This window comes from Zeus faber (assembly GCF_960531495.2).
Source record: "Zeus faber genome assembly, chromosome: 15".
NCBI lineage: Eukaryota > Metazoa > Chordata > Actinopteri > Zeiformes > Zeidae > Zeus > Zeus faber.
In genome coordinates this window covers 27,770,605-27,796,993 of record NC_137194.1, presented here as the reverse complement: position 1 = coordinate 27,796,993, position 26,389 = coordinate 27,770,605, and the positions used below count along the sequence as shown (strand labels likewise).

Sequence of the window (26,389 nt, the reverse complement as noted above, 5' to 3'; positions counted from 1 at the left end):
TATTATTATTGATTAGAATAAGAATAGCGCTTTTATTTTGGAAACCGAGCGGAAACGGGTCTGCGATAACTTCCTCCAGCAGGAAGCTAAGCTAGCACTGACTAACGCTTCAGCCCAGCGGTTCCGATCCAAGTTGCTTTTTTCGAACGTTCGGCTTTAGCGGTGACAAAAAAACGATGCCTCGTGTTTATATCGGACGGTTGAGCTACCACGTCCGCGAGAAGGACATCCAGCGGTTTTTCGGCGGATACGGAAAGCTGATGGAAATCGATCTGAAAAACGGGTGAGTTTCAGAGAGATCGGTACGTCCGCCGTCCCCCCCCCCCCAGGTAGCTTTAGCAATCGCAAATACTGCAACGTTTTGCTTGCTCTCGGTGATTAAAAGATAGTTTACTGGGCGGTATTTGCCTATTGTTCTACATGAATTATTTATCTTAACTATGTTGAACGCGTCATCCAAGTGTCTAGAGTCGCACGGCCGACATGGCGTCTTTAGAAATGTTTACAGTGGAATCCTGTGCCCCGCCCCCACTGACTGGACACACGACTGCACACTACAACTGCAATATATTGTATTTTTATTGTAATAACATTCGAATAAGTTATACTAGATATTGCAATCATTTAATAATAGCATTGTAATTCATTAGACCTACTCGTGGATTGTTATCCATATCATTATTATTGCATACATGCTTGTTTATCCTGTACAGAATATCCCATCTGTGTTATTTTTGCTCATTTTCTGTACAACATTGCACCAATCCTTATCAAGACAAATTACTTGTTTATGAAAATGTACTTGTGCTGTTCTTTCTCCAGATACGGTTTCATTGAGTTCGAGGACAACCGGGATGCTGATGACGCCGTGTACGAGCTGAACGGGAAGGAGCTGTGTGGGGAGCGGGTGATCATCGAGCATGCCCGGGGACCGCGGCGAGACCGGGATGGCTATGATGGGGGTTACGGGGGTGGTGGGCGCAGTAAGTACAGTATATTTCCAGATGATCCCTCTCCCCTTCTCCCCTGGAGTGAGGTGCCTGTGTGGACTGCACGCAGACATGAGCTAAACCATCACACACTTATAGCAACAACTGATATGTATACTCTGATTTTGATTCGAGTAATAGCAAGTAGCAGTCCTTATTCACTGGTGTACAATCAACATCGTTATCACAGCATGTCTGTCTTCACATCTCATGTTTGCTTTGTAATGTAGTTCAACCCTACAGCCTATATTGCATGTGGAATGGTTATGCAGGTCGTTTTTTTTTTAATAAGCATTCATCCAGCAGTGGTATTGTTATTTTAATCAATGTGTGAGTTTACTACTTCCTTTTTTGACCACTAAGTCGTGCTGAAAAAAAACTACATGTTCCTCTATGTGTAGTGACTTCTTGACAGGCCAAAATATGTCTTTTTTTCATTTTATTTGAAGTCCTTGTAGTATTGTGGAAAATTGTTAGGAATTACATTTATAATAAATGGCCTCTTTTTTATGGTTGAACTTTTGATTTTGACCTGTTTATTTGCAATATGTGTGTGTGTGTGAGGCGCACAGCTCATCTCTCACCAACATGGGTAGTATAGTTGCTAACCTTATCATTTCAACTTTGAACACTTTGTCACAATGTTAAATGTGTATGATACATTCTTTTTATATTCAACATTAACAAAAGTCCTTGATGTTTCAATTTGAAAGAGTCCAGTTGCGGGCTGTGGCTGAGAGTCCATTGAGGCTAAAGATGACTGGCTAAGATGACTGCCTGTCCCGTTTGGCCTTGGCTTTCACCTTACAATGTGTGTGTGACCTTTGCCCCCCTTGATCCTTGGCTGACCTAACCGGAAGCCATGATGACAGCAGCCTTTTGCCAATAGACCAGGGGTGATGGTGAGGATTGCCATTGGTTTCTATGTTGACAGCAAAAATAAGCGGAGCGACTCTAGCAAAGACCCAAATGTTTGTAAGTGAGAGGAGGAAGGAAAAAAATCAGACCGATATCTGGTCAGATGGATTTAAAGACAAAGAATGGTGTATGAGTTACTGTCCGCGGTTTTTCTTTTATTTTTTCTTTCTTTCTTTTTTCTTTTCTTTTTTTTTAAATTCAATTTGCGGATGCCTCCTTTTTTGTATCTGTTTTTCAGGCTTCAAAGGTGTTGCCAGAACATCACTGTCCATTTGTTTGATGCAGCTAATGCATCACAGTGTGTCATGAGAGTAAGACAAACCTTGTTGTGGGAAAACAGATGCAGTGGTGTTCTTTGCGGCAGAGAAAAAGCTTCAGAAATGCTGAATATGTGTAAATTGTGTAAATTACTTATCGGAAGGGTTTGTCTTTACTTGACTATGGGATCTTATCTGGCAAGTCGATGTCTCCCGTGAACTTGATAACCCTGGACAAATTTGGGTGTCAACCCTTTCCCTTGTATTTGTGTGGTCTCTGACTAAAGCGTGATCTGTTGTCTTTTAAAGGTGGCTACGGCAGCCGCAGCCGCATTGGGAGGGATAAGTACGGGCCTCCCGTGCGGACAGAGTACCGCCTCATTGTGGAGAACCTGTCCAGTCGTTGCAGCTGGCAGGACCTGAAGGTAAGGTTATTGAGAAATACACAACAGTAATGTCTCTCCTATTGTGTGAAATAAATATTTTTTAATGGTGACAAAATTACCACTGCAAATGACACCCCAAAATCTTGAATCCTAAAGAGTTTGAAGTATTCTAATCTGATATGCCAGAAACATTATTTTTAAGTGATATTGCATTGTTGGACAACCAATGCACAAAACAACTTCTTACTTTGAGGTGTATAGAATCAAAGATTTAATTTGCACAATTAAGTCTAGTTTGATGTAGACCGTTTTCTGTTTGATAACAATCAAATTCACTTCCAGCCGTTCATTATTAATGGAATGTACATCAAGCGGTTTATTAACATTCCCCCAGCCTTTCCTCCAAGTTGATAAAACTTGAAAGAAAGGAGATTTTGGCATTCCTGACCTGTTTGCTCTGAACTGTATGGTTTAAACTCTTTGCACTCAAGCATAAGCAGGTTGTAGTTTTAACTGCAATATTTGAAGGATGGAGAAGAGCGACAGCGCTGTAAGGGTGTGTTGTAACTAGGGATGCACAATGAATCGTGTATTAATCGCATTGTCGATATTGGGCTCCACAATTAATTTATCGTGGCTGGGGACATTTTTTTTGTTTGTTTTTTATTTTGTCCGCTATCTGTGCCATCTCAGCGTGTGATTCACAAAATATGTTGCGCTAATGATATCATAGCGCAAACACGGCCATAAAGTTTTGCAGCTGAGTGCAATCTGCCGTGGTTTTTCATCTGATCCCAATTATCCATGTGTGGCAAAGTAATTAATCCGTGCATCTGTGCGCCAGCAGAGGCCCGCTGCAGGCTCTGTGGACCGTACACACAGCACAGCACAGGGCACGTGCAGTGGAGCGGAGATGCGCATTGGAGTCTTCATCTATGCATGTGCCACTGCTCTACACTGGCCGGTTTTACCAATTATTAGTCTTAAGTTGATATAAAACGTAAAATAATTGTCACACAGTAGTTATTTTGATTTAAAGTGTCAAATTGTCAGAAAATCCTTGCATTTCCCCTACTGTGATGGACAAATGTAGGGATATCAGCCTGGAAATCACATGATTTACCTGTTGTAGAGAAACAAGTCAGCGGTATGAATTGGATGGATGTGTGAGCTTCCTTCTTTATTGAACACAGGGGGAACTGTATCTGACAGTAATGTTCTTCAGCTCTCAGGATGCGTCCTTCCAGCTATAATGGAGGCTTTTTTAAGACAAAGATAAATTGTAGTAAAAGTATACTTGTTGGGACAGAAACCATCAGATTTTTTATATATATATATACATACATGCATACACACACATACATTTGATTATTTTATTATTATTATTATTTTTTTTTTTTGAACGTGCGCTTCCTTCGCTGTTTGAGTGGGGTGGGGCTAGGGGGGAAACAGATCTCTACGGGGAAGGAACAACACAAGCGCCCCGGGGGGATAGGCTGTTTTTTATTTTTTCTTGCAAAAAAAAAACAAAAAAATAAACAGCAGGTGTAATGCAACTGACCTCCTTGTTTGGTATAAATTATTTTGGCGTGGTGGCATTAATTTATTATTATTATTTTTTTATTTTGTTTTTTTTGTATGTGTATGTGTGTATATATATATATATATATATATATATATATATATATATATATATATATATATATATATATATATATATATATATATATATATATATATATATATATATATATATATATATATATATATATATATATATAATCTCACACACACACACACACAGCCTTAACGATAAAGTCCTATTTTGATTAAGAGATTTGTACATTTGAGTTTATTTATTTATAAGTCTATAAAATACATTCTTATTGTGAAGCAGGTTTTTTTCTGTTGATTTACATATTGCAATTAAATAATTGTGATCCCAAAAATGGATAAATAATTGATCACAATATTGAGAAAAATAATCGTGATTATAATTTTTTAGCCGTGATCATGTAGCCTTAGTTGTAGACACCACCTGTATAAGCATTTTTTTTTTTTTGTAATTATATTTTAGTGGCCTGTGTTTTTATCACAACATGACCTTTAGCATGATGCAGACTGGTGTGTGTATTTAGGGGTCAGATAAGTGCTAAAGATAGTTTAGCAGCTGCAGGTTCAAATGCTGAATCTGGTGTTGTGCTTTGGCCACGTTGATCAACTCCTTTAAAGATGGTTCCCCTCATGTGGGGGGAAAAAAGTGTATTTGTTCTTTTTCTGGTATAAATTCTGAATAAAGATTTCACATCATTTTGGGTACTCCAGTGAATTGTTGTTTTTCTTTGTCCTGTAGGACTTCATGCGCCAGGCGGGGGAGGTGACCTACGCAGATGCCCACAAGGAGCGCACCAACGAGGGCGTGATTGAGTTCCGCAGCCACTCTGACATGAAGCGGGCCGTGGACAAGTTGGACGGCACCGACATCAGTGGCAGGAAGATCCGTCTAGTGGAGGACCGGCATCGCAGGCGGAGGTCCCGCTCTGACAGCCGCTCCAGGTGAGGCTCCGGCTGCCTTCAGAGTTCCACAAGGATATAAATATTCCAATATCTAAAGAAATTTTGCTTGGGGCTTGAGGGGAATTTGAAGAGCGAAGCTATTTACCGTATTTTCACGACCATAAGGCGCACCGTACTAAAAGGCGCAGTCTCAGTTATGTGTGCCATTACTGTATTTAACACACACATAAGGCGCACCGGATTATAGGGCGCGGGTTTTATATACCGGTACATATCCTCTACTACGTTTAAATACCTCTACTGCGTATTTAAAAATAGAGCGGGAGCAAAACTGAGTATGTTTGTGCTTTATTCATGTATTTATTACAAAGTATTAATCAAACCCATCGAAGTCATCATCCTCTGTTTCTGAATTAAACAGCTGCGCTAAATCAGACATGCCAGTTTCCCCTTCTTCGCTGTCAGAGTCGCTTTCCGTGCCGTGCGGCTCCTCGGAAATGATGCCGGCTTTTGCGAAAGCTAGAACAACAGTGCCAGCAGACACGTTAGCCCAAGCATCTACAATCCATCCGCAAACTGTGGCGTAACTTGCCCGGCGCTGCCTTCCACTTTTCGTGAAACTGTGGTCTCCGTCGGTCATCCATCGCTCCCACGCCGCTCGCAGCCTTACTTTGAACGGCCGGTTCACACCGATGTCGAGCGGTTGAAGTTCCTTTGTCAGACCTCCCGGAATAACAGCAAGCACAGCGTTCATTTGTTTCACCTTGTTTTTCACATCGGCTGTGAGATGGGCACGCATGGAGTCACAGATTAACAGCGATGGTGATGCGTGGAAAAAACCACCTGGTCTCCTTACATACACCTCCCTCAGCCACTCTTTCATCATCTCCTCATCCATCCAGCCCTTTTCATTTGCCTTAATAACGACTCCAGCTGGAAAAGTCTCTTTAGGCAAAGTCTTTCTCTTAAAAATCACCATAGGCGGCAGTTTCTGTCCATTTGCGTGGCAGCCAAGCACAACAGTAAACGACGCCTTTTCATACCCCGTTGTGCGTATCGCTACCGTGCTGGTCCCCTTCTTCTCCACCGTGTGATTCACCGGGACGTCGAAAGTGAGCGGCACCTCGTCCATGTTGGTGATGTGGCTTGGCTGGATGCGTTTGTCGGCGATGTGTTTGCTGCAGTAGGAGTGGAAGCTCGCCAGCTTTTCATTATAATCCGCCGGACGTTGCTGCGCTACTGTAGTCCTGGTCCGGATGGAAAAATGGCACCGTTTCATAAAACGAAAGCACCACGACGGACCTCCTTGAAAATGTTCAATTTTAATTTCTTCCGCTAGCGTTACTGCTTTTAGTCGAACAGTGACCGTCGAAACGCTCGCCCCACTCGTTCTTTGCTCGATGATCCACCGCTCGAGTCTTTCCTCCAACTCGGGCCACCTCGCCTTATGTCCGCGGAACACACATAGGGCGCACCGCACTATAGGGCGCGCCGCACATTTTGAGGAAAAAAATAGACGTTTATATGCGCCTTATAGTCGCGAAAATACGGTAACTTAATGAAGAAATACACAATGGTAGACAATAACTTCAATTTTGAAATGATAAAAAAAGTGCACTGTTTCACACATAAGCCAAGTGTCGTTTTAATAACTACTTGAGGTTTTGATGCTAAAATCAGTTCTGGAAACAGAAAGAAACAGAAAGAAAAGAATGCCAAAAATACTGGAGGTGACCTTTGATTTTCTTTCTGTTCTTCCCCTAAATACATTTATAAGCATTATTTATATACCTGACTACAATATTGAAATGCCTTATAACTGCTGTCCCTTACTTTCTAAAACTCTGCTGAACCGCAGGGCTTAGTACTTCACACCCTTCCCCAGTTTAACTCCTCCCTGCTCCATTCCTCAGGTCTCGCAGCCGTCACCGCTCCCGCAGTCGGAGTCGCAAAAGTTCCAGAAGCCGCTCTCACTCCAGGTGAGTCCAGTTTCAGTTTGGCTGTTTGTACATGCCGATGCCAATGGCGCCAAGAATCAATCTCTCATTTTATCTCCCCCTATTTAAAGGATGCAATACATTTTTTGTTATCATCCTTTGTTAATGTGCTATTTTCATGTTTTTTATTGCATACAATACATTGAAATATTTTTTTGTAAATTTGTGATGTTTGAGTGTCATTGTGGGAAATCAGAGTTTGCATCGTCTCTTTGACAGATCCAGATCTCGCAGCAACAAGAGAAGCCCCCGTTCCCGATCCGACAGGAAGTCTCGCTCAAGATCCAGAGGGAGCAGGTCCCGCTCATGTGACCGCAAGTCCCACTCCGGGTCCCGCCCCAGTTCCCGCTCAGGGGAGCGCAGATCCAAGTCGCGTTCCAAGAGCCGCTCCAAGGTGAAGTTGGAGCGAGAAGACGGGGAGAAGGCAGGAGGCAGCTGCTCCCCGCTGGAGAACGGGAAGGAGGAGCCGGCTGCCAAATTGGCCTCCAGCTCCCCGTCCCCACAGGAGGATAAGCCGCGGTCGAAGTCCAGGAAGAAACTCGCTGCCACCCGCTCAAGGTCGCAGTCCAGATCCCGATCTACATCGCGGGATTAAAGGGAGAAATGGTCTCTGTGCCGGGCAGATATTTGTATCCACTGGGCAGCGTTGATGGTTCACAGAGCTGCTGACCTTTCTCCTTCCATGTGCACTATACCCAAAAGCATCCGGATGGCGTGCATGCTTGTAGAGGAGAAGTAGCTTTCCCTTTTTTGATTTGCGAGCCTGTTTGGATCAGTCAACCCCTAAGTGTTTCCATTTTGGCAGTCTGAATTTGATATTAATATATAGGGTGCTTTAACAATCTAAAACAGCATACTACACGGCATGAGAAGGGTTTAATTCCAGTGAAAACAAATAAAATGTACATCATAGAATAAAAAATATAATTTATTAACCCTTGTACATAGAGCTTGTGTGCTTGAAAAAAAAATGCACGCAGGGAAGAAATATCCAGTGGATATTCTTCTTCATTTTTTTTCCTGACTTCTGTCTTAATTGATAGCCCTGGGCTATTAAACAGGAATACATTTTCAGTTTCTCTCAGATTTGGCAAGAAATGTCATTATTTTATAATGCGGCTTGCTTTCTTTTTCTTTATCATTTATTCCTTATTTTGATAGAATCACAAGTCAATCTATTTTTCCCTCTGAATCATCTTTTTTTTCCTGTGTGTTTGCTTTGATCCCATGGCTACATGATTATTTTGTGTAGTGCTTTGTTGAGAAACCGTTAAATTAGAGAGGCTCTCTGTCTTCAAGTAACTGGCGAAGAGATTTCTCGTTTAATTCTGGTTTGTGGACGTAAGCATCTTGTGATTCTGATACCGTCCTTGTTCTGTAATGCTGGTATTGAGTTAGATATTGCTTTGATTTTAGATATTATTATTGTTATGTTTGTTATTATTCATCTAAGATGAATGGATTGCTGTTATTGTTAGCTAGAGTTGGACTACAGTATCGACTTGACCTATATTCTACTAATTATGTAAGTGGTTATTATTAAAGGTTCTTTTTAGAAAACTGAAAGTGGTTATTTGAAGGGGTAGGAAATATGCTTCAACATTTAAAAACAAAAAGTATATCAAAATTAAATACGGACATCAATCGATACTGAATGATGTAATAGATACTGAATCTTCTGTTACATTTAGTTACAAATAAATGAAATATGTTCTGAACGTTCGCTCGACTCTGCCCTCACGCATGCGCAGTGAGAGCTGCGGAGCCGCAGGAGACAGCGAGCTGGTAAGACGTTCAGTTTGCAATTGATCGGCAGAGATTTCATTTCTTTCCATTGAATAATCATCCGCAAAGTACTACAGACAAAGCGGCAGAAAGCATCCACCCATAGAAGCGTTTTAACGGTAAGCTGTCAGTGCTTTATTTCGCTGGGTTAAATGCAGCGCTAATATTCGCACCAAAAAAATCTCCCATGAAGCATTTTTTTTTTATTGTTTGACGCATTTAGTAAGGTTGTTTTACCATTCAATGTATACATGCTATATTTTATATGAGAGGCATAATTGGTGCTTAGTGTAAATACCACCGCCGAAGCTTGTTCTAATAATTCCCATTCATTCCTGGGGCTGCCAGGCAGAGGGTGAAGGGTTAATGTTCACTAAATGAATTCAGAGCCTCTTTCTGCTTTTTGCTCCTTTTGCTTTGATGACTGATCCCCCGCCATTTTAACGGAATACCGGTTTTTATGGGGGGGGGGTCCACGGCATGCAGTGAATGGTGTTTCACCATTATTTCATTTAATGATTTATCTTATTAATGGACAGGAGGCTTTAGAGAAGTCACACGGGGTCATGGGCTGATAAAGGGAAGCATTTCTTTCTCTTTATTCTGTTACACCGTGCACAGGCTGTGTGTGTGTGTGTGTGTTTGTGTGTATGTTTGAAAACCAAAATGCACTTGTATTTAAAGAGCCATTTTGTGAGTGGCGGAAATTGATGGGGCTTTTTGGGAACTGGGCATCCTACCACACTCGGTGTGGTAGGATTATGGTCATATCTGTCATTATTTCCAGATTTGAGGGTTGTTGAGACTAACACGACACTTGACACAATTATTGTCATTTGTTGATTTTTAATGAATGCAGAGGTGCGGAATGTGTGATTGGTTGATTGATCGGTGTGATAACCAGTAACGATAACCACCTTAAGAAATAAACACTACAAAAAGAAAGAAAACATTCAGCAAATTCACGATACAAAATAATTGAGTCAAACAGTTGAGATTGTGCTTTATTAAACAAATGAATATTGCTCCGTCTTGTATCAGTAAGAAAATATCCACGACTGCAGCGTCAATAGTCAAATCAAACATTTGAACAATAAGTTGGTTAATATTTTCCTATATGGTGATAATGGCCATTGGCCCACTGAGCACCAACTGGTTCCGTTTGTTCCCCTCAAAACCCAATGATCTCTCCCTCCTTCCAGCACTCCGGAAGGAGGCTGAGGGGCACAGATATGAGTGGCAAAGTGGACATGGAGGTTTCAACTAAGGATCCGGACCGTGTCCCCCCAGACGTCCCCGCCTCCACCCCCAGCGACACCGTCTTGGTCTGCGGTAGTGACAGTGGCGCCAAAAAGGCACGGCCGCAAACCCAGACCACCACAGCTCTGCTCTTGCCAGGTGAGAGCTGCTTGTCAAGTGGATTGTTACTGCTGCTGATGTGTGCAATATCTCACATGTATTTATCGCCACTGTTCTGCTGAGGTTCCCATGAGCAAGACATGGAATCGCTACTATCTTTCAGGAGTGTCGTTCTGTCTACTGCCTATGCACTCTTCAGGGAAGAGAGAAGTTGTCTGTGTTGCTTACTAAACTATATGATAAAGACCCCCTTTCATTTGTGCATGTGAATGTAAATACGTTTACTCAACTGCTCCCAAACAGAACAACTATACCTCTCTTTGGGTTTTATTAGCCTCTTTATGGAACAATAATTTCCAAAACCCAACCAAGACGCCCATTAGAAGAAGTAAACTTAGATATTGGGATCCGAAAGTCTTTTGGAAAAATGTTATTGGCTTTTTATTTCTAATGATAAGTTTCATATTTTTCCATTGACTTCCATTCGTCTGAAGTTTTCTAAAGCAGCCTCTTGTGGCCATTAGCTGAACTCCAGTTTTGGGGGTTTTTTTTTAGAAGAAGAATCTTTATTGGTCACACGACACACCAAACTACAACACATGCATATATATATATATATATATATATATACACACACACACACACACACACAAACATACTTTGGGTGGTGGCCGTTGAAATGTGGCCTCTGCGTTTCACCCATCCTGGCTTGTCCTTCCTCCGGGGGGGGGGGGGGGCAAATATACCTCTGATCAAAACATGAACATGTCAGCAAAATGAAATCTTAGAATTACCAGATATTCGGAACTGGTTCTTTTTACATTTTAAAATGTTCAAGATTTGTACACCAGATATAGGAAACATATGAAAAACACAGATGCTAAGATAATGTGCATATCATTGTGCTCCTTTATTCATATGGGAAACCCTGATGTCCACAAACATGTTTTTTATACAATACTAAGTGTCTTTACTGTACTTAAGGGAAATAACCTTTGCAAACAATGAAAGTGTAAATAAACACACACACACACACACACACAGACAGGTAGACCTACACAAAAAGACAAATAATTTACACACAGATGCATTTGAATTCATGCCTCTGTCTCTCCCCAGCACCGGCACCCAAACATCAGAAGGTGGAGGTGACTTCAGGCGCTGTCATGGCGGATCCAGGCAAAGGGTGCGGAGTTATCGAAGCCACCACGCCCACTCTCACAGCACAAGTGGGAGGTGCTTGTAGCATCGTCCACGTGCTGGAGTGGAAGGAGGGGATGGCCATCCTGCCGAGCAGCAACCTCAAGGCAAGTGAGGAAGTGAAGACTGTGGTCAAGAATGGTGATGAAGAGAACCTTAATCCACACTAGGAAACCGGCTGATCTACTTTTTGTATCTAATATCCTTTTGCTCAAACATTCCATCTTGACCAATCAGATGTTCTGTTGTCTTATTTAGTTAAGAAATGTCATGAGAAATATCGTGAGACGCACCTCTGCGGTTTGATGTGGTGGAGGTTCAGCTTCATAAGGGCATCTTCTCATCATCTCATAGTGTAAAACAAGTGTGGTTTTACACTATGAGACTATGTAGTAGTCCAGAGAATGGCCAGTGTTATGAAGTCCCAACACAGAGTGAGTTCACCCCCTGGTAAAACTAATATGAAAATGAGCATGGTTTCACAGTCCCTGCTCAGTCAATGCAGGGTGGTTGGTTGGTTACGTAGACACAACTACTAATCTACGTCAGCATCCTCCCTGTACGCTTTGAGCTGATTTCAACCAGTAGATGGCACTGAGTGACTATCTGTAATTCAGATTTGAACACATTCATAAAGAAACATTATTATTATGACCAGGATAACCGTGTGTCATTAGAGAACAGTCGTGTGTGTGTGTGTGTGTGTGTGTGTGTGTGTGTGTGTGTGTGTGTGTGTGTGTGTGTGTGTGTGTGTGTGTGTGTGTGTGTGTGTGTGTGTGTGTGTGTGTGTGTGTGTGTGTGTGTGCGTGCGTGTGTGCGCAGTTCTGTGTCAGTGATGTAGGAACACTGAGCACACTGATAACCCCAGGGGCCACCAGCAGCACCGTTGAACCTAGCGCCGGGACTTGTGGGAGATCCACTGATGCAGAAAGCACAGCACCAGACAAGACAGGTGGAGTAGTCAAAATGGCAGTCACGCTGTGTCATTCAGGCAGCGGTTTCGCCCTTTTTCCACTTGGCTCACCTTCAGTGTGGAATGAAATGGCTGTAATATTATTACATTCCATAATGTTCTTTGCCTTGTTTCTCTGTGTTGGAGCTGTAATTTCTCAACCAAAATAAGTAAAGAACAATTATTTATTTATTTGTTTGTTTGTTTGTTGTTTCTTGGTTTGTTTTGTTTGTTTGTTTGTTTATTTATTTATTTATTTATTTTTATTTATTTATTTATTCTTACCTTCTGATGGTTCCTTTCCAGATGTGACCGTGCCCATGGTTTCTATCAGGGGACCACCTGTGGACTCAGAGAGGGCGATTCAGGCCAAAGCAGAGGTCCAGGTCCACATAGGACCAGGTCAACAGAACAATGAACCCAGAGCACAGAGGACCTACCCCGAGGAGCTGCGCAGGGAGCCCATTACAGACAAGTATGACACCGACACCAGGCTGTTTGACACCCTGCCATATGCTGAGTGTACACCTGGCCCCCCCAGGCAAACATTAGTTATTACAGTTGTATATACCGCCTAAAATGTGCTGAACTGCTGGAAATCTTGCAGAATTTAACAATGCAGATCCTTGGATATAGCTCCAAATTTGGAGCACACATGCCAAGGTGGCTTCACACTCCACTGGCTTTTGGTCTATGGACATTATTTTTCGAGTGTTTCTTGGTTTATGCACAATTTCATTTAATTTTCAGTTGGTCTGAAAATTTCAATCTGATTTGGCTGTAGCCTGACCACATTCCATCCAAGTGTGAACCAAACCCAACCACCACCAGATGGAGCCCAAATAGAACCAGACATTTCTAATGTAGACATTTCTAATTTTGAATGTAATTTGAAGGAGCAATAACCAATCAGAAATTAATTTACCTCATTATTGGTAGCTTTAATACATATACTGTCTGTCAACTTGTCCTGCTGTCAGTAGCTTTCACATTAACTGTGGGCAAAATAAAAAAATAATCATTAGTATCAAATTCACACAAAATGTATTAATAAATACTATTTCTGAACTAGGACTTAAAGTTGCTGAAAGGCCCCAAACAATAAGTTGAATGTATAAATATCTGAAAACAAACCGGAAATGCGATCCTGATCCAGACCCAGCATGCATTTGTTTCCACACCGTTCTACACGGTTTCTTCCCACGTCACATCACCAACATGTGAACAGGAGACAGGAATGTGGCATGTTGGCATGGTTACCGTACCATCAGATATACATCATCACATCCCATCTGCACGGCAGGAGGAGTGTTGGAGTGGAGAAGATCCCGGCGGGCGGCAGAGTCTCCTCCCTCAACCCGGATCACCTGAAACCCATGAGGAAGAGGAAGAGGAAGGAGTACCTGAGCCCCTCGGAGGACGACTCGGACGTGGACGGCTTGGTAGGAAGACACACACACGAGGAGGACACACACATGAGGAGGAGACACAGGAGGAGGACAGATAGGAGAAGGAGCACACAGGAGAAGGACACACATAAGAAGGACACACATGAGGAGGATACACACACAGGAGGAGGACATGTGTGGTGAACCTGCTGACGTTGTGTTTTTGAATGTTCTTCCAGGATGATAAGATGGACAATTTTAAAACAGACGGCAAACACATCAGAGGAGGTGAAGATGCTTCTTCTCTTTCTTCTCTATTTCTCCCTATTTTATGCCTTTCCTCCCTTTTTCCTTCCTTTCCTCTCTCCCTCCACTCCTACCTTCCTTACCTCCTTCCTTCCTTCCTTTCTTCCTTCCTTCCTTCCTTCCTCCCCTTCTTCCTCCTCTCCTTTCCTACATACTGCCTTTCTGTCCACTGCCCTCACCCCTTCCTTCCCTCCTTTCTTACTCCTTCCTTCCAACCTAATATCCTTCCTTCCTACCTTGCCTCCTACGTTCCATCTAGGGGTGTCATGATTCTCCAAATCCGGGATTCGATTAGACTTTCAATTTTAAGGTCACGATTTAATTCGATTTTTGATTCAAATATATTTTTTGATCGACTAACGAGTCTTGATTTCTAAAGAAAAATACTTATTTCTCAATAAGTCTTTTTTTTAAATAATAACAATTATAAGTAATAACAAAACTATGAGAATATTTAAACAACGCACCTTAACAGTTAAGAGCTTTATCAAAACTAGATTCTGGAATAATAAATAATAAGTTATTACATTGATTTTAAATTACTCACCAAAATAAGCGCAGAAAAACAGATGCTATTTTCAGCCAAGGGGAACGCTGGTAGTAAAAGGCAAATGACTACCTGTGTCTTGTCTTCCACGTGTACTAAAACGCGATTGGCTCAGTCGTCAACTCTCACCCTACGCGTCTGAGAGTCCGCCATATTGGAGCGGTGGCGATCCGCTGGTGGGCGGGTGCAGAGTACGTTGAGGGATGCGGTGCATCGACCCCTCCGCGGAGACGACCGCAGCTTGGCCAACTCCGAACCAAATTCCATCAAAGTCGGTTCGGCGCTGGGGGAGCCGCAGTCGACTCCGTTTAAGGGCCCGTACCCTCCAGCACACACTGCATTTGTTTACCGGCGGATCTTGACAATATCAATCACAAAAATACGGGAAAAAATCACAAACCTGCTTGTTAAATTATTTAATTAAATTAAAATGTTCAAATTTGTTTCAATCGATTTTCGATTTTGAATCTGAGGTGTGTTCGAGTTCTTTACTTCTTCCTTTCCTTTCCTTTCCTTTCCTACCTTTCTTTCGCCTCTCCTATATATCTTCCTTCAACCTCCCCTACCTTTCCTCTCTCCTACCCTCTTCCCTCACTTCAATCTGGCCCCCTTCCAACCTTCCTACCTTCCTTCCTCCTCTCCTAACTTTCCTCCATCCATTCTTCCTACTCCTGCATTCCTTTGTTTCTTCCCTCTTTCCCTTCTTCCTTACTCCCTCCTTTGCCTTCTACCTTGCTTCCTCTCCTTCCTTCCTTCCTTCCAGAATTTCTTTCTTCCTTCCTTCCTACCTACCTTCCTTCTATCCTTCCACCTCTTCTACCTTCCTTTCTTCCTCCCATCCTTCCCCCTCTTCAAGCTTCCAACCTTATCTGTCATTCCTTCTTTCCTTCTCTCCTTCCTCCCTCCTAGCCTCTTTCTCACTTCCTTCTCTACTACCCCCATTCCTTTTATTTATTGCTTTCTTCACATTTCTCCCCTCTGTATTTACTTCATCCCTCCTTCATTCTAACCCGTGCTGCTGTGTGGTAGTGTGACCCTCTAGCGTTTAGTTTTCCCAGGTGGAAACAGTAAGACGGAGCAGTGGACATGGACTCAGTATCTGGAGGACACCAAGGCAGTTGCTGCGCCTGTCAAGCTCTTCCAAGAGGTCTGCTTATACTCAAATATATCAACCCATTTTCAAATTATTCTCAAATATTTCAAGAGTATTTGTTTGTGGGTGTTTACCGCTCTGTCTGGGGTCCCAGTGGGACGATTAGATGATTAGTGTCTGTATTCTTCATTGAATGTGTGTGCGGTCTTTCCTGATGTGTTCCAGTCCCAGAGAGTTCCCACAGTGAAGAACAGCTTCAAACAGGGAATGAAGCTGGAGGGCATCGACCCTCAGCACCCCTCCATGTACTTTGTGCTCACTGTGGCAGAGGTAAGCCAGCCCTTCGTTAATCCCCAATCTCAGTAGACTCTAATGTCCTTGATGTCGTAACATAGTACGTATTATTTGAGTATATGTGCGTTGTTAGGGGATATTACACAGATGAAATTAATCATATTATAGGCGTGAGAATAGCAAAATACAATTTGTGCAGTATAACTGACAAGTGAATTGCTGTTATTGCAGCGATTTGAACTGAGTAGAATTGAATTGTTTTCCTCCAGGTGTGTGGTTACCGGTTACGCCTCCATTTTGATGGCTACTCAGATTGCCACGACTTCTGGGTGAACGGCAACTCCCCAGACATTCATCCTGCAGGCTGGTGTGAGATCACCCGACACAAGCTCTACACGCCCAAAGGTAACACGTCGAACGGCCACTAGGGGGCGGTCTAAGTCCAGAAAGTGCAAAATGGATTGGTGTCAACGGGGCAGTTACAAAAGATAGTAAAAATGAATTCCATGCAATTAGATCATTGTACCCGGGGTCATCCTGTAGTAGATTGTATGTTATATTATTAGGGATCTTATAAATAGTTGCTTAATGCTTTTTTATTCTATTATACAATATAATAAATTATTATTTAATAATTATAGAATTATACTATGCCACTTCTGATGTTCAACTTGAACTCTTGCTACTACATAACAGCATAGTATAATGGTTTATATGTAACGCTGTATTTTTTCGTAATTTATTTTCTTTAGGATGTAAAGAAGAAGAGTTTACATGGAGCAACTACCTGAAAATGACTAAAGCACAAGCGGCTCCTAAAGAGCTGTTTGCCAGTCTAGGCAGAGTAGGTCCTTCCTTCCTTCCTATCTATCCATCCATCCATCCATCCATCCATCCATCCATCCATCCATCCATCCATCCATCCATCCGACCCATGTAGTGTTGTGTATGATATAACAGATTTGTTTCTCTGTTTAGATCGACATGCAGTGTGATTTTGAGGTAGGGATGAAACTGGAGGCCGTTGATCGCATGAACCCCTCGCTCATCTGCGTAGCAACCGTCACGGACGTGGTGGACAACCGCTTCCTGGTACACTTCGACAACTGGGATGATACGTACGACTACTGGTGAGGTGCTTAACATGCTGCAGCTCTGGGGTGACCTAGTAAATGCTTCCTTCAAATCCTAGCCCCCTGTTTCTGCAGTTCTCTTACTTAGTTCCTTCACAATGTCTGATTTAATTGCTGAAATGACTGTTTTCTGCCCTTTTTGTTCCATTGTGCAGGTGTGATTCCAGCAGTCCGTACATTCATCCTATCGGTTGGTGCCAAGAGAGGAATCTCCCCCTCACGCCACCCCAAGGTCACTGACTGCAGCATGTTCTTTGGAGATATTACAGCTAGCATTCTTGCTGGGAAAGGCAGACCATGCCACCAACAATGGAAACAGTATATAGAGGAGCACATGCAGAATGCAAATACATTAAATTAAACTAATTAATCTTTCTAAAAAAGCAAGCTAAAAAAATTGAGAAGCTACAGGTTTTTTTTTATAATCTTACAGATTAGTAGGGCTGCCCCAAATAGTCGACCAAACATTAGTCAACAACTAGAGTGTTCGTCGACCAAGTTTTTCGTTGGTCGCAGGCGAAAAATAAACTATGTTTGGGAGCTGCACCTTGTCAAAATTACCCTTAAAACCTCTACGGCTGGATCCATGTATGAGACGCTAGAGGGCTTTTAATTTGAAACAAATTTTAACAAAAATAAATGTTCAGTCTCCTTGCTGGTTGTTTCGACACATCCAACAAGTCTAAAAGTCAGAAAACATGTGTATATTATGAATAATATTACATATATTATAAGAGCCATTTAAAACCATTAATCACATCCAATAACCAAATCGTATTTTAAGTGCTCTGACGGCAGTGTGCCTGAGCCCCGGGGGGCTGGGAACTGGGAAGGCGCAGCGAGTACATGTCCCCAGTAAGCGGCGAGTTCAGGGTGGAGGGGCGCTGCCATCCAGGATCGGCCACCGGCTTTACAGTGGGGAGCAGGGATTTACAGGCGGGGATCTGGGGACCCGGGAAATGTGCCCGATGAGGGGTCCCAAACGAGGGGACACCGACACCTGGAAACAGTCTTCCATACGCCACATTTGAGTGCAAATTATGTCAGTATGTAATTTAAATGTGTATATTAATAAAATAATCATAGGGCCTAATAAGTTTAACTGGTGTATTGTTTAAACGGTGTAATTAACAGGCAGCTCGCTTCATCGCTTGTAATTTATATTTATATTTTAGAGGCTGGTTGTAAGGTTTTGTGTTTATCTGTAATGGAGCACAGTGTTAACAATGTTAGTTATAACATTCTTTCTCAGCCCTGGAACTCAAACCATTTTCTGATGCCCAAAAAACATATATTCAAATTATTACCCTACGACAATTAGTCGACTAATTGCTTGAACTGATGACTAATAGTCGACGAGGAAAATCTTTAGTCAAGGGCAGCCCTACAGATTACCACTTAAAATTATTGTGGAAAACACCTCAACCGACAATTCCTTTAACAAACTGTTTGGAACAAATTTCATTGGTGTCCTCTTATCCTCAAGTTTGATACCACAATAATTCATAGTCTTCACATCTAATAGTCTTCATATTTGATAGTCCTCATATCACTGTGTGTCATTGTGGACCAGACTACCCAGACCCGGGGCGGTTCTCCTGGTCACGCTATCTGGACGAGACCGGTTCTACAGCTGTGACCCCTGACGCATTCAAAGTGGTGAGAACAACAACCTTTTCGAAAACACAATATCTAACGATGCCATACGAGTTCCATTCTAAACATCTCTGTCATATCTGAGACACTTGAGGTTGGAAGTGCAATTTTATTTTTACGTTCTATTTTAGTTGATGGTGAAATACCATTCACTATAACACTCCTTCCTAAACTGGTGCGATAGTTTCAGTTTGTTTGCTGTTCCCAATATGGGTCACAATTTGAATATGTTTGTGTAAATTCATTCACATTCTTGACTTTTGAATCAATGCATCAACTCAAATCAATGTGGTGTTGTTCCAACCCCAAATTAATTGAAACATTTAGAACAATATTAAATATTCTTGTTAGATTTAAGAGTTTAAGTGTGTGCGTGTGTGTGTGTGTATGTATGTGTGCTCAGCGTGCTGCTCACAGCTTCCAGCCGCAGCAGAAGCTCGAAGCAGTAGATAAGAGGAGTCCAGGACTCATCAGAGTAGCAACCGTGGAGGAGGTGGAGACTCACAGAGTCAAGGTAATACTGTGTGTGTGTGCGTGCGTGTGTGTGTGTGTTTGCGCATGTTTGTTAGTGTGTGTGTATACTTGGGTATACCGTACGTCTATTGGACACTGCTTTGACATTGTTATCCCAGTGTCTTTGTTATTTTTATACTTTGGGTATTAACATTATTAGGCTTGGGATTATGATTATCATAAATTATGATGAAACATAACTTATTACTAGTTACATATTTTTTTGTCTTTTAGCTCCTGTAATTGTGAAGCGCTAACTTTATGTTGCAAATTGCTTTATCAACAAAGATTTTAATCATGATGTGATAATAATAATTATTATTATTAGTTTATGTTACTTGCTTTTCATTTGAGTTTTAACATTAAGCCCCCGGGTTTCTGGATCTACTTAACAAAAATAGATTTGGGCTGCATGCTGTAGACTAAATCTCCCTCCCTGTATGTCTCCATTAGATCCACTACGATGGCTGGAGCAACGTCTACGATGAGTGGGTGGACTCTGATCACCCCGACATTCACCCTGTGGGCTGGTGTGAGGCCACTGGCCACCCCCTAAAAGTCCCCCCCCGCGACCCCAAATCCCACCCAATGCACGGTGAGGGACAACACATGCAACACGCTGTTCAACTGCTGAAATATGAGGCTGGGGCATGGTGTCATATTAATGTTTATCATCTTCCACTGGTGTCATTTGATAGTTATTGCAGGGTGTCTGTGGGTCATTGGGATGTCTGAAAAAGTATTAAATCAATTAAATAAAAAAATTGGGCTTACATAAAAAAAAGTCAGCCATTTTGATGTTGATATTTGGATTTATGAAATATTTTGTTTCAATAACAAAATGCATGTATATACATCTATGGGGAAAAATGGGCAAAAAATATACAAAGCATTGAAATCAACGAATATATTTCAGCTTTGAAATTAAGTAACTAAACTTAAGTCTGCATTTAAAGAGGTCTTAAGAATAAATTTCTTTCAGAAACATGATCTATATAATTTACCAATCATCTTCAAATCGTACCTCTAGATCACACAGTCAGTTTGAGATAATCTACTTCTTAATCCACTGACTGCTCTACTTGCGTTGGTATATGACATGATGTGTATGTGATGAATCTTAACTGTGTGTGTGTGTGTGTGTGTGTGTGTGTGTGTGTGTGTGTGTGTGTGTGTGTGTGTGTGTGTGTGTGTGTGTGTGTGTGTGTGTGTGTGTGTGTGTGTGTGTGTGTGTGTGTGTGTGTGTGTGTGTGTGTGTGTGCGTGCGTGTGCGTGCGCGTTTGTGTAGGTCCCAGAGAGCTCCCCGCCTCAGGCCAGTCCAGCTTCCCCACCGGCCTTCCCTGCAAACCCATCAGTCACCCCAGATCCAACAAGTACAGCTTCCACCACAGGTTGAGTCATGTTGGATCACACAAACACTACCAATGCACCAGACTCAAAACAATCCTACGCTATAATGCACCAAATGTGTCCGTGTCTTCCTTGCTGACGACGGTGACTTGTTTCGTTGAAACAGAAAGTGTCCGACTCCGGGTTGTGACGGTTCGGGTCACGTGACTGGTCGTTTCACTGCCCACCACTGCCTGTCGGGCTGCCCACTGGCGGAGCGCAACCAGGGGAGACTGAAAACAGAGTTATCCGACACAGAATCGAAGAGAAACCTCTTCTTTGGCCAGAGGACCAAAAAGACCCATTACCGTGGCAGGTCTGAGCTCAGGTGTAAAGTTACTGTTTTTGTATTTACATTGCTGTGTGTGTGTGTGTGTGTGTGTGCGCGTGCGCGCGCGCGTGCGCATGCGCCCGCGCCCGTAAAGTAAGCATGCATACATGGCATGGTCCACTGTCTGCTTGGATACAAACAGAGATTTGAACAAATGTGTCCGTCCACGAAGGTGACATTTTGAGAAATTTCAAAACATATTCCTAAAAAAATGTGTGTATTTATGTACTTCTTTGGTCTTCATCAGGATTGGCCGTCCTCCCAAATACAGGAAGAACCAGCAGAGTGGTTTCCAGAGTAAGTCTGATACTGATACTGCACACACTGTTGTCCTTAAACATAATTATATAATGTACCTATCCACATTGAGATCCACATACAGCGTGTGACAGTGTCCTGACTTTTGTACACAAACAAATGTGGGCTTAACTGCAGATAAATGCACAATTATTTGAAGTTATTGTTATTGTTCAAAAATTGTAATTCCAAGGCTGCAATATTTCGTATCGCCCAATTATCATGATTTTGTTATCGTGATTTTCTTTTGAGGGTTGTGGTCCATATGGGCTTGTTTGGATCGTTTCGGTCTCTCAGTCAACAATTAACCACCCCTCGACCAAGTACATTGAAAACGTGTGCTGATCATCGTAACGGTTTCTTCTTCTTTTGGGAGATACAAGGTTTTCATACAACAGTCACAATTTAAATGTATTTGTTGTTTCTATCCTGATGCCTTAATTTATCCTATTCCCAGTGTGTTGAAATGCATTGTGTGTGTGTGTGTGTGTGTGTGTGTGTGTGTGTGTGTGTGTGTGTGTGTGTGTGTGTGTGTGTGTGTGTGTGTGTGTGTGTGTGTGTGTGTGTGTGTGTGTGTGTGTGTGTGTGCGTGCCTCCCTCCATAGGTATGTCCTCTGAGGGTGTGTATCCATCCCTGTTCATGTCGGCTCTGAGCGGCCAGTCAGACAGATCGCTGTCGCTGTGTTGGGAGCAGCACTGTAAGCTGCTGCCTGGGGTGCAGGGCATCCACGCCAGCCAGGTGGCGTCCTGGAGCGTAGAGGAGGTGACACCTTTTTAACATTTCACATATTTATTAGGGAGACACCAACACCACTTCCTCACTGTGGTTAGAGTTCTGACTAGTTTTCCTGTGCGGTATAGATCAATGTTTCCTGACCATGTCCTCTCCTGCACACCTGATTCAGTTCAGGGTCATGATAACGTCTGGCCAGTGCAAGAATAGAGCTGGAGGTAAAATGTGCTCATTAAAGCTATACAATATGTTATTCATTATGATTGAGAAAATTAGTTTACATTTTATTTGCTGTTACATCTATTTATTTGTCAAGAAGAATCGTCAAGTCGATGTTGTCGATGACACTTTGGAATTGAATGAAGATGTATGTGGCACATCTTTTGTGTGCAGGCTTCCCTCGTCATCCCTGCATGCTCTGGAGGAGCTGTTTCAGCCTGATACAGGAATGATTTACAGTGTTGGTGCATCCCTATTATCTTTTAAGACTGATAATACAAATAAACTCTCAAGGTTGAGAGTAACAAAGAGAAATGGCGTTTCAAACTGCAGCCTGCAGGCCTTCAGTCACTGAAGAATCAAGCAAGAGGTTCAGTGTGAAATAGGGCGCTGGCTGAGTGTTGAACCCAATGATGTCCTTGTTGTTTGAAATATATCCCATTTCTGCTTGTTCAAAATCACGAATCATGTTTATTTCTGGTAGTGATGAGATGAGTGATCCAGTTGTGTGTGTTTTTATAATGTATGCCGTCCTTGTCTTGACTGGCTGGTGCACTTGTCTGTTGCAGGTTTTTGGGTTCGTCCAGAATCTAACCGGTTGTGAAGAGCAAGCACGTCTCTTCAAAGAAGAGGTAAGAATATGGTTAACTGATATGGTTAAAATCTTCTTGAGAATGGTGTAAATGCACCATGAGGGAGTGGTATGAGAGGACAACAAACGTTAGATGGGCAGATTTCTCGGAACCCGTAACATACAGTGTGTAACACTTGTATTTCCTCAGATGATCGATGGCGAGGCCTTCCTACTGCTGACCCAGACCGACATCGTGAAGATCATGAGTGTCAAGCTGGGCCCCGCCCTCAAGATCTCAAACGCCATCCTGATGTTCAAGAGCACGGACGAGGGACTCAAGTGATTCCCCCCCCCCCCCCCCCACACACACACACACACACACACACACACACACACACACACACACACACACACACACACCAACCAATCACCCGGGCCAGCGGCCAATCATCATGTGCCAGGTTACTTCCGTTCCAGGAAAAAAAACTAAAAGACCTTCCATGTGTCTCAGTTGTGTGTGTGTGTGTGTGTGTGTGTGTGTGTGTGTGTGTGTGTGTGTGTGTGTGTGTGTGTGTGTGTGTGTGTGTGTGTGTGTGTGTGTGTGTGTGTGTGTGTGTGTGTGTGTGTGTGTGTGTGTGAGAGATAGGGAGGGAGAAAGAGAGAGATGCAAACATTACATTCTGCCAGGCCGAGAGAGAGGTATGTATGTGTGTAGGGGGTGGTTAAAGAGAGTATGGCCACAGAGTTTTGAGCCTAGGAGGATGGGAAGCAATGTCCACGGGGTTAAAATGGTTTGAAACTACATTAGAAGGAGGAAAAAATAAAGAAGACAGGATGTGGCTGACAAAGGAAGAACGTTGAAACTGACAAATCAACAAACTATGAGTAATAATGGCACATAATGGAAAGACCTCCTTCAGAAATAGAAGAAGGGAAGATTTGCAGTCGATTGAAGCATGGTGTAGGTTTTTGTGGAGCGTTTGGCTCAATAAGTTCCTTACGCAGAGAACTGGAAGTGAATGGGGAGAAGAAAACGAGGGTGAGCGTTTCAGAATGTTAGAACGTGGTGTTGTGCAGAGGAGCATACAGTCAAATGTTCCACAAAACCTCTCGTTTTAAAAAGCACGGAATAGATGTGAGGAAAAAATAAAACAAGAAGAAGAAAAAGTAAAGGGTGTACGTGAAGAAGGAGGACGAGGAGTTTGATGCAGTAGAAACGTCTGGTCAGTGGCTTCACAGTTTGTGCAATAACAAAGAAAAACTGACCAAGAATTGTGGCTACAGCGATGACCTGGACCGCGTTGAAGCGCCGAGTGTTAAGGTACGAGCCCCATTTCCTCTTCTCAAAGTGATGGATTGCACACTGACAAAATGTGATTACCTTTTTTGCCGCCGATTTTAATACACCAATTGACATTATTTATGGGAATATTTTCCTACAATTGGTGGTCAGCGGGTCAACGAGGTTTAAGATGTTTAGTTCAGCCCAACTTTGAGCCAGCTGGCCGTTCTAAATGTACATGTAGGTCAATGGTACATGTAGTAAATTCAATGCTTTGAAAGAGCTAAACAGATGTACTATACTGTGTATGGGTACACCTGGCTGTTGGTGGCACAAAAGGTCGGAATCAGGCTGATTTTGGTGACAAGAAAAGTATCAAATCGTTGTCTGTTCCTAAAAAGCAGATTGGAACATCCCTCGCTGCTCCCATCTGGATTTCCCTTCACCTGCCAGTGAATTGATGCTTCTATTAGTCGAGTTTGGTCACATTATTGTAAAACAATATTTTATACTTGAAAGGAGAGGTGGAACTTCCGGGGTCAGAAAGTAAAAGTCCTCACAAGGTATTATGAGTTAATCATCTGGGCTTGGTCATTAGTTAAAAAAAACTCAAGAGGTCCAAGTTCCGAGTGAAGTGGGCTGGATGTGCGGTGTGATAACACAGCAGGACTCCTACTTTCTGAACCTGGATTGATCCCCTTCTGCATCCATTTTATACTCGTTCACAGCACTACTTTTTTTCTGGCCAACTCTGTTTTATTTCTCCATGTGTGTTTTTGTTGTACTTTCCACAGATCATGTATCGTGAAAGAACAGGAAGGACATGCGTTGTCGGGCTGGATATCGTTACAATCTGACAGATTCACATGCGATTCCTTTACCCGATCCGATTGTTTATTGATTCTTTATCAGTTCTCTTATCGATTCCTACAGGTGAAATAACACTACTCACAGATCGAACAGAGTGGGTTTTACTCGTGCAAGACGCTGCTGTGGGCGTGCTCCTTCTGTCTCAAAGTTACTTTTCAAAAGATTTAAGACACCACAGTTGCTCTCCTCTAGTGAAACAACGTGGTGAGTTGATGAACGCAAAGAGTCGTGTTTCCCCAACATTTAATTAGTCAAAGCAAGGCGAGTGTTTTTGTATAGCACATTCATACACGGGCAATTCAAAGTGGTTTACAGGAGGTATAAAAAGGCATTTTATCCAAACCAAAGCTAAAAACACATCAAAATAAGTTGTAAAGAGATGTGCAAAAAAGTAAAGTGCAGTTTTAAAGAGGCCTACACACTTATCATCAGGTCATTAGAACTCAAAGCTTTTCTCACCTTTCATTCACACATTTAATGGTTATGTCACAATCTACATTACACTGGAAGGTTAAAACAGACTGTTGTGTGACTAATGCAAATACTCATTCGGCGATCCAATCATCCACATCCATTAGTCAATACTCATTCATTCAATCAATTAGTAAATTGATTTGTGTGACAATTCACCAGTTACGGTGAATTATGTGATTTGGAGCTTTATGTGAATCTGAACGGAGTCACAATATCCAGCCCTCCTTTTCAGTTATTTATGCAAAAAGTTATTATTATTATTGTTAATGTTATTTGTTTGAGTAGATGGAAGCAGATTCCCACACAGGCATTGCAGCACAATGATTTCGCACAAACTGTTTTTCGACTTGTGTTCTGTTAGTTGGTCACTAGAGAGTGCAAACATATACTGTACATTTCAGCACCGCAAACATTTGCTATTAAGCTCTGAGGACTCTACAAGGGATTTTACCAGAGGAACTCTATTCAGAACTCCATTTCAAGTGTGTTTAACAAAATTTTTACATTTTATGTAAAAAAATAAAAATATTGTATGCTTTTGATATCATTGATGAAACGATGAGAATGAGAGGAATTTTTCCAGAACGTTTCAGGGGCTCTTGGAATCTTGAACCTTACGACCAAGTGTCTCTCTGGTGGGTTTGGTGTGGGGAATAAGAAAATGTAGAGTCAAAATTGTCATTAAAATCCATATGAACTAATAAATGTCCAAAGTTGTCCTGTCTGATTTCACTTTTTGTGTAGTGTGTAAAGTGCAAGAAGGAGTAAAGGTGTGTGTGTGTGTGTGCGCGTGTGTGTGTCTGTGTCTGTCTATTTCTGTGTGTGTGTGTTGTGATATTGACTATAAACAGTGGTGGAAGGTAACAATACTATACTTAGTTTTTGGAAACTTGGGACTTTTACTCTTTCAAAGCAAATACCTATACTTTT

At 42.2% G+C, this 26,389-nt stretch overlaps 2 protein-coding genes across 4 annotated transcripts; both read left to right on the top strand.

The window, feature by feature from the left end:
* Window positions 1-87: 87 nt before the first annotated feature.
* On the top strand, window positions 88-8,624 carry LOC307241145 (serine/arginine-rich splicing factor 6-like). Its single transcript, XM_080015174.1, has 6 exons — window positions 88-283; window positions 823-992; window positions 2,474-2,589; window positions 4,904-5,106; window positions 6,981-7,046; window positions 7,284-8,624. The coding sequence occupies exons 1-6, from the start codon at window positions 177-179 to the stop codon at window positions 7,657-7,659; spliced, it is 1,038 nt and encodes a 345-aa protein (XP_079871300.1). The 5' UTR covers window positions 88-176; the 3' UTR covers window positions 7,660-8,624.
* A 122-nt stretch (window positions 8,625-8,746) lies between these two features.
* On the top strand, window positions 8,747-26,134 carry l3mbtl1 (L3MBTL histone methyl-lysine binding protein 1). 3 transcript variants are annotated; one of them, XR_013844547.1, is made up of 21 exons: window positions 8,747-10,247; window positions 11,328-11,515; window positions 12,231-12,360; window positions 12,667-12,835; window positions 13,664-13,802; window positions 13,988-14,036; window positions 15,651-15,748; window positions 15,920-16,024; window positions 16,258-16,393; window positions 16,741-16,832; window positions 16,967-17,118; window positions 17,277-17,353; window positions 18,695-18,780; window positions 19,181-19,291; window positions 19,744-19,885; window positions 20,579-20,681; window positions 20,807-20,995; window positions 21,258-21,307; window positions 21,913-22,070; window positions 22,169-22,258; window positions 22,829-22,886. XR_013844547.1 is itself a non-coding variant. In XM_080015164.1 (21 exons), exons 1-21 carry the CDS (start codon window positions 10,031-10,033, stop codon window positions 23,174-23,176), a joined length of 2,580 nt encoding a protein of 859 aa, XP_079871290.1. In that variant the 5' UTR covers window positions 8,747-10,030; the 3' UTR covers window positions 23,177-26,134. The 3 variants fall into 3 exon arrangements, 2 of the variants coding, with proteins under 2 accessions (XP_079871290.1, XP_079871289.1); XM_080015164.1 differs by lacking the exon at window positions 22,169-22,258 and adding an exon at window positions 23,042-26,134 and having other exon boundaries at window positions 15,660-15,748; window positions 22,829-22,891; XM_080015163.1 differs by lacking the exon at window positions 22,169-22,258 and adding an exon at window positions 23,042-26,134 and having other exon boundaries at window positions 22,829-22,891.
* Window positions 26,135-26,389: the final 255 nt, after the last annotated feature.